Genomic DNA, 8,849 nt, shown 5'->3' on the forward strand with positions numbered 1-8,849 from the left:
TTATGGCTTTCAGTTCCGAGTAAGTGACCATATTATTGACCATATTAGGCCAAGAACTCAATTTGCACTAACATTCAATATCTATACTAGTTGAAATTGTTGGACAAGGCAAAAGTCCACTCCATCCAAATAAAAATTTGGGATCTAAATGTAAAACTCATCCAGAAAACAAGCAAACAAAAACAATAAGGAGAGAGAGAGGGTCCCCGGGGGGGGAGGGGGTGACGGTCTTGTGCACTTTCTATTTGTCCTGTGTTGGTGAAGAATTCCAAACACTTCAATTTGACGAATCAAAAACTCCACAAAGCCGGTGTCCCGAAAATGGTTGCACTAGACATCCCTGCACTGCCACCGCCACTGCCGCCGCTATCATCTCTCTCACCGCCTCTTTCACAAAAACCATTCTTCAAGAATCCACCAAAGTCAGAGCATCCCTGCAAAAATCCCCCCTCCACCCCCACTTCCTCATTCCCATCACCCAATGCATCCTCCTCAACCCTCCGACTCCGGGCATGCCTGGACGCTGCAACTTGAATTTGGGTGGCCGATAGCTCACCGGCAGCTGGAATTCGAGGTGGGTCATCAGGAAAATTGAGCATCACGGACGGACCCCGTAAACAAAATGCAGCAGCATCATAAGCTCTAGCAGCCTCCTCTGCAGTCTGGTACGAGCCTAACCATATTCTGTCACGACTCTTTGGCTGCCTGACTTCTGCCACCCATTTCCCCCATTTTCTCATCCTAACTCCCTTGTAACGCCGGGAATTATTAATACCATCGCTACGACTAGTACCGCCATTTTCTCTTCTCGATTGAGGTCTAACCATTTTTGTACAAACCAATTCCAGATATCTTTGTCGGGAGGGCTTGCTATTTAATATTTATAGATGATTGTGATGATACGTGGGCTTTATATTGGGTGCCGCGTGTGAATTTGACCGATTTTAGAAAGTGCTACTTGGTGGGAGGAAACGGAAACATAAAGAAGGCATTTTTCGATTAGATACAGGCGGTACAGGTAGGGGTTTGGGTCTTGGGTGCCTTTAGATCATATTACGTCGTGTTTTATTTAGGTATTGCACGTGTCCACTTGTTGGCTCGGGTAGGATGAAGTGGACACGTGGAACGTAAGCAAGTCCATTTTTATGGTCCACCTCCCAACTATTTTTGTTTTCATTTCCTTTTTTTTTTTTTTTTTTTGCTCTGTTTCGGCTGTGACGTGACCATGTTGGATGCTACTTTGTGAGATTTTTCTTCCTTTTCTTTTTCAAAATTTAATTATCAGCCTGCCAAGGATAAATACAATCTGTATCTAATGCGTTCCTATCTACATCTATATGTGTGTAGAGCTTTCAAAATTGTTGATCTGCGTTCGGTTCTTTTCTCGATACAAGATCGATTAAATATAATATTAAACTCGTTTAATAATTGAGTCCAATGTGAACTTATTTGCAAATTATTCAAATAGTTCGTGAATGCATATATAATTAAAAAATAAATAAATACAAATATAAATATCTTTGATATTATTTAATATATATTATATTTAATTAAAAAATAATTATAGATAGATTAGTATTATCTATTTTTTAAAACCAAGAAATATAATTAAACTTATTCTAAATGATGTATTATTCGTTAAAAATATAATTAAATCATCTCCAAACTCAAATTCGACTTGTTTAGTTTAACGAGGCGAAGTTCAACTCAAACTCGAATATTTATAATAAAAAAAATGAATTGAATTTGAGTAATACTTATAATTCATCTAATATATGAGCCAAACTCGAATCCTGTTCATATATTGAATCCAAACACCAATTCGCTTCGATTCAGCTCCTTACAAACTCTATATGGGTGTATATTGCAGTATTTCTATCGAGCTTACTCTAATAGTTCAATCTAATCTATCTTATCTTATTTTTCCTTGAATACATATTCGAAGTGGAATTTTCCGCTGTACATTTGTGGTATTTTGGTCAAATTATACACTTCTGTTTGAATCAAACAGAACTATTAAAATAATAATTTTTTTTTTCAAGAGAGCCAATAATATTTTTCCACATTTTAGTTACAAGTAACAATATAATATCTTTGTAATATGATCTATATGATAATACAAAATAAGAAAAAGATTTTGCAACCGTGTTTTTGAAGTAACATTTCTTCTTCTTTTTTTTCCTAAATTTTTTCACCGATTAAGCAAAGGTCGAAGTCAAATTAGACAGCTAGATATCCACCCGAAACAATGTGTTTTGATAGGATATTATTTAAAATAATCACATTTTTTGTGATGTGAGATATATAAGATAAAATGTTGATTGAAAATTATGTTTGTGATACAAGTAAAATATATTGGATAAATTTACTATCCAAATTCTATTATGTACCCTTTATTTAGACCTTTTAAAATTATGCTTAAGGGTCCATTGTGATATTTCATAATTTGCTTATTAGGCTATTTAAATTTTCATTCCATTTGATCCCACTTATGGGAGAAAAAGAAAAAGCTAAAACTTAGGTACTGTTTGATAAATCAATTCAATACTTAAACTTATATGTTCAAATATTAATATGTTCAGGAGCATTTGATAACAAAAAATAAAACATCCGAATTAATTAAGCGACATCAAAATTTTCAAAAATAAGTGATAAGTTATTTACTTATTATTTAATATAATATATACTTAAGTGATAAGTCATATTTTAGTACTTAACAATTCAATAATTTAATAAATTTAAATTTCAGATTTTATTTTTATTTTTATTAGACGTATCTTTAGACTGTGTTTGTGAGGTTTTAAACTCTCCCGTTACCATTCGTTTCTCGTTTAATAAAAGCACAAAAAAAGTATTTTTACCCATTTCTTGAAAATTTTCTTTCCAGCCTTTTTTATCGCAATCCTGATAGTGTTCAACAAATAGTACTCCCACCAGACAATTTGCAAAGTTGTACGGTCCAAGCATGAATGCTCACACACACACCCTCGAAACGACAGGTACACACACATCCTGTTATATTAGACACGCTCAGGAAGTTAACGGCTAAACGACCTAGAGGATAGTCTAAGGAGGGCTCGCAAAAAATCCACGTCCAGTCAATTGGTGACAGAAGAGGGCTCCTGAGGACCTTAAACATGTGTTTTAAAACTCGGGACCGGACCGACCGGTTCGAGTCATGCTTAAAACCAGGTAAGTAAAAATCCGATCAAATCCGGTCAAAAACCAAGTTTGACTGGGAAAAATCGGATTTTCTAGTTCAAACAGTTTTTTTTTTAATAACTCAAGCTTTTTCAATATTATGTTTTGACCCTTAAATTGTTAAAAATTATTAATATATCTCAAATGTTTCATACTTTATCAATATTTTCTTAAAGTTTGGTATTATTTTTCAATTAAATCCATAATTTTAATTATAAACTTGTTAATGCTCATTAAATAATATAAATTGTTACTTGATTGTTCTAATTTCTTTGTATTTTCTTGTTAAATATATTTAAAACATCAAATATATATGAATATACCTTTATTAATAGTAACATATTATTAGGTATTTTACATATAATATTTTAATTTTTAAATAATTTTTATTTATGACGTCATCCGATTGAACCCCTATCGAACCCGATTGAATCCATTGACTTCTGATCCCTGAACTTGATCGAGTCGATAACTTGTCCGATTCTGAAAACATAGCCTTAGGTTAAGGAACCCACGTCTAACTGTCCAAGCATGAATGCTCATGCCTCTAGGAGTTCACTTTTTAGGTACTAGGATGTTAAAGCCTCAGACATTGATCATTCAGAGCTAGCACACAGGTGTTCTATTTTCTGCTGACAACGGATTATTATTTTTTTTTTATCCTAATCTGTTGGCAACAGATTAGACATGCCACAAATAGGAACCTGTCAGATTCTAGCCCACAATATCCGATGGGTGATGGGCTTCTTCCGCCACAGCGAAAGTGGTGTGCTGGTCCAATTCCCCAAACATCTAGGTCCACATAGTGGAAAATTTAGTGAAATTACCTGAGGTGACCGGGTTCAAGTGCCAGTGTGACAATGCCCCGCGGACAAGGACAGGGACGGTAATCAGAATGGTTGTTTCTGAACAGTCAACGGTTAGATTTTGATAAAAAAAAAATATGCGATTTAGATCATAAGCTATACATCAATTTTCATAATATGTGTGAGATCTACAAATTTTTATATTAAAATTATACGTTATGCAAATAAAATTACGTCGTATGCAACTAAAGTTACACGCTGTGTAAAATAATCAAAATCGCCATAAACGGTTACCGTTCTTGCCCTCTGTCCGTGGCCCGCTAGCCCGACAAAAAAATCTTGGTCCACACGGTCGAACATGAGACTCTTTCAAAGATTTTATCAAAATTTCCCCCGTCTAACTATCATGGTCCTCATGGTCCTTGAGGTAAAAAAAGTGTAAGTGTGTGTGTGTGGGTTTCTATCCTTGAGGTAAAAAAACTATCATGGTCCTCATCTAACTTTCCCACCTATTAATCAGTTAATTTGGTTCGAATTGCAAATGATTTATCAAATTTGACTTAGGGGCTCCAATCATTACAAGGAGAAAGAGGAAGGAAGGAGTTTCATATACCAAGACGAGAATCTCGCAGGAGATGATTTTTAAAATTTTAAACTTTCTAAACTTCTGATTCGATAACTTCATTCTTAGTGGTATATATACGGTGTTAGATTGCGTCCTTCATTAATGGCCGACAAAATTTTCAACAAATTATTCAAGTGAATAAACTCTCGTTTGGCTCTTTGAGCACACCTTTTTTGGATTAATTTTTCCTCTAATGACAGTGTATATACTGTCAGCGTTGGATGGATGACAATCATGTAAAATTTGAATTTAAAATTTAACTTTTACACATATGTCATAAATTAAACGGTGATAGTGTATACACAGTTAGTGTATATAAGATTTACTCTTTTTTCCTAACAAACAACAATATATATATATTAACATTTGATAATACAAGAGTTAATTACAAAAAGGGGTCATAGCCCTCTCATTCTTCCTAGCTGTTTCAATTAACCATATTGGGAAATCATTTGTTCAACAAACGGCCCTTTGAGCACCTTGAGTGTTCTAACTTTACTCAATTTGTTTTCTACTTATGAAAGTATTCACAAGTCACGAATAGTCAAAACAATGCGGCAATCACACGTGATTGGCAATACTGACTCATTCCTTTTGTTGTTGGCACCTAATCACCATTTAATTTTTGTAATAACGTAGCAATATCCTTCATTTTGTAAAAAGAGTAATGATTCTTGATTCTAATCTCATGCATTAGTCTTGCTTTGATTGAGATTGGTTTTCTAACTTGTGCTTTATAGCGTGTAACCTTTTTATCCTTTAGGTACAACACTATTTCCAGCAAGTTACTCACTTAAATCTTGTCTATTGCCTTGAAGCGTCGACTGGGGTGAATTGCAAAAGAATGGTATCTCAAAACTCACAGACAAAAAGGATGGTATCAAAATAAAACATCCTGGACTAGAGAGAGAGAGAGATAGAGAGAGGCGATTGAATTTTTCCTTATTAATCGGTTATCTTAATCCATAAATACATGGGTTGCTTGGTTAAGCTATAATTAGAATTGTTATTGTAATAGTTGAGAGAGTGTGCTTACCATCAAGGGATAATTTCAGAAACCTCTCATGAGATTTCTAACAATTTTATTGAATTCTCTTGAAATTTTAGAAATTACACTTATCTCTCTCCCTCATCTAAAATGACAATGTAAGCTTTACCATTTTAATAAAAACTCCCTTGTTGGATATACATATAGAAAGAATGGGATTTATAATTATTTTTTCTTTTCTATTTCTCTTCTTATCCGTCTCATATTTTTTTTAAAAAATATCATTACCAAATGTTGAATTAGTGGCTTTTTTGGTTGACAACTTTGAATTCCATCCAATTTTTTTATTGATTTTTTTTTTCTTTGTATCAAAAGCAACAATAACTTTAAAAAAAAAACTATGCAAAACTGCAACTAAACTATAATAGTTCCAACAATTCAAAAATCTATGAACTCTAAAGAATTATGATAATACTTTCTGCTCCAACTTTGAAGGAATATGCATCTGCAGTAAAACACCATCTACATCATCCTATCGCGACGATAAAACTATTATAATAATTGCTTATTCAATAATATATATATTTAAAAATTGATGCTTTTTCTTTATATTTGTGCTATATATTTTACAATTGTTCTGGAAAGTAATATAAACTTTATAAATCGAGGGCATTTTAGGTTGTTCATATAGATTTTTGATCAAGTTTAAATTTTGATTACCAAACATGTCAAATCAAGGAAGGGAAGTGTAATTTTTAAAATCTCAAAGAAACTCAATAAAATCATCAAAAAAATCTCAAAAGAGGTCTACGAAATAATCCCTATCATCAAAATAAGGCGTGTAACATGGATTCTACAGATTGGGCACTGGTAACTGGGTTCATCTGTCAAAGAGGTAAGTTGGTTTTATGGATAAAGTACTTGAGAAGTGGAGAACCCAAGATGTGATCGATATGAGAGTACTTTTAAATTTGATGCGTTAATAAAATGAGGTGTAACAGTTGCACGTAATGAGTTCTTTTTTTTTCTTTTTCCTTGCCGTGACAGCATTTATGTAATCTAATCTATTTAATTCTAAAAAAAAAAATTTAAAAAAACTGTATAAAGAACTACCATATATACAATTTTGACTAGATTAAAAGATATTCTGACACCTACAATTTTGCTGCTGCAGCTATTTAGTCCCGTTTTGTACAGACTTACATAGTGGTTACTTGATGTGTTCTCCACTTTTAAATTCATCATGCATGTGATTCTGCAGAGCATCTTGTATGACTTGACAGATTACCTGCCATTTAGGTGACCAAACTGACACGTGCCGAATGATTAACACTGAATGCTCAAAACTCAATAGTAATTTATTTCAGCTTGTGGCTGGTCCGGTTATGGTTCGATGCGTTGCGGGAACCACCAGTCTATTACCAATAACATATGGGCAGCATATCGGCCTCGTTATCCATGAGGACTTTTCCTTTAACTAATGTACGGGGAGTATTAGGGGTAGTTCTCAATAACACATATGCATGATAGCATCCCTTCATCATGTTGAGGAGGCCTTTTATGTCCTTTACGATCCGTTTCGGATATATGTTTCATGTTACCGTAATTGCCCTCGTGTAATTTTTTTTTTTGGGGTAATTGACCTCGAATCATACTCTCTACCTGTGAATTTTTTAGGAAATTACAAGAGAGGATAGATAACTTGATGAAGTGAAGAAACGTTGAGTAAAACAGCTCGATGAATAGAACAGCTGAAAACAGTTTTAAAAAGAATAGCACATTTCATATATGTGAAAAATGAAAAGAATGATTCTACAACTCCATTCACAATTTGCCTTACAGGCCGCAATTCACCTGTAAGTGAGTGATGAAACCTCCGAAAGAATGAAAGAATCAGCCAAGGGGAGGAGAAAAAGAGTCGATGGCCGTACTAAAATTGGTCCATCAACGACCCAAAATTTGATAAAGAATCAGGAAAAAAGAATAGAAGAAGTCAGCAATTCCTGCAGCACGAAAAAAATTGCAGAATTGTGACGACTGATTTTGGAAGCTGCTTAAAAGTTCCAAAGAGTTGAATCCTGTGAAAAATATCCTTCATAATTCTCTTCTCCATCCAGATCAACGGTTGGCATGGGTGGCACAAAAAAATCATCGAACCCAGGGAATATTCCAAACATGTCCAGGAATGCGCTGTCCAGAGGTATTTCGGGCAATTCACTCTCCAACTGGACCACCCCATCCGAAACCGAAGGACAGGGCGATTCCGCCTGGAGCTCAAGGGAGGAAATGGAAGAGGAAGAATTATCCGAAACCAAGTTGTCAATCCGGGCCGGTTCCCCGATCAAACGGTGCTCGGAGTTGGCAAACTGGGCGGCGGCCACCTGAATCTCCGCCGGAGTCATTGACCTTCCGTTGACAATCTCCGGCGGGTTATCAGGGAAATTAAACTTGGCCGACTTGCCACGCAAGCAAAAGAGCGCGGCGTCGAAAGCCCGGGCCGCTTTCTCGGCCGTATCGTAGGAACCCAACCAGATTCTCTCCCGACTGTTGGGGAGTCTAATTTCGGAAACATATTTCCCCCACTTGCGCTTTCGGACACCCGTGTACTTAATGCTACTACTCGAGTGATCACCGGCGACCTTAAATCTCTCTAACGTTGCTGCTGTTGAGGGTGGAGATGAAGATCGTTTCTGGGGTTCGGGCTTCACCATCTGCGACGGGGGTTAACCAGATATTTAGAATCCTTAATTATTCGTTATTGTCGTCGACGTTTTCTTTGGATGAGACTTGAGAGTTGAGATTGTTGTTACTGCTGGTGACTTTGGATGTGGGACTTAGGATTGGCGGCTTGGGGTGTGTATATATATATATAATTTGCGGAAGTGTAGTAGGAGAGTGACTGTGACGTGGGGATGGATTTGGGTCAACAGGGCGCGTTGATCGTAATGTTCCGGAGAGGAAAAGCTCGGGGGTGACAGTGACACGTGGAAGAAAGAGTGTAATAGGACATTTGGGCTTACGCGGTAGTATCTGAGTAAGAATAAAGAATTCTAGAAATGACTGCACGTGGTGTTCGTGTAGTTACTCGTGGGATAATTTGAGCGTCGTCGCGGAAACCACCGGATGGGAAGTGTTTTTTAAATTCTTTTCCTTTTTTTTTTTTTTTTTTATCATTGTCACTCTATCTATAGCATTCTATTAGGCAAAAAATCTCTGCAGCCATTAAATT

At 35.6% G+C, this 8,849-nt stretch overlaps 2 protein-coding genes across 2 annotated transcripts; both read right to left on the minus strand.

Moving 5' to 3' along the window:
- Nucleotides 1-13: 13 nt before the first annotated feature.
- LOC140008463 (ethylene-responsive transcription factor ERF017-like) lies at nucleotides 14-890 on the minus strand. Its single transcript, XM_072052876.1, has one exon. It carries the CDS (start codon nucleotides 825-827, stop codon nucleotides 291-293), a length of 537 nt encoding a protein of 178 aa, XP_071908977.1. The 5' UTR covers nucleotides 828-890; the 3' UTR covers nucleotides 14-290.
- Nucleotides 891-7,381: 6,491 nt separating this feature from the next.
- On the minus strand, nucleotides 7,382-8,444 carry LOC113691327 (ethylene-responsive transcription factor ERF017). Its single transcript, XM_027209427.2, has one exon. The coding sequence runs from the start codon at nucleotides 8,329-8,331 to the stop codon at nucleotides 7,675-7,677; it is 657 nt and encodes a 218-aa protein (XP_027065228.1). The 5' UTR covers nucleotides 8,332-8,444; the 3' UTR covers nucleotides 7,382-7,674.
- Nucleotides 8,445-8,849: the final 405 nt, after the last annotated feature.

Source organism: Coffea arabica, chromosome 6c (assembly GCF_036785885.1).
Source record: "Coffea arabica cultivar ET-39 chromosome 6c, Coffea Arabica ET-39 HiFi, whole genome shotgun sequence".
Classification (NCBI taxonomy): Eukaryota; Viridiplantae; Streptophyta; class Magnoliopsida; order Gentianales; family Rubiaceae; genus Coffea; species Coffea arabica.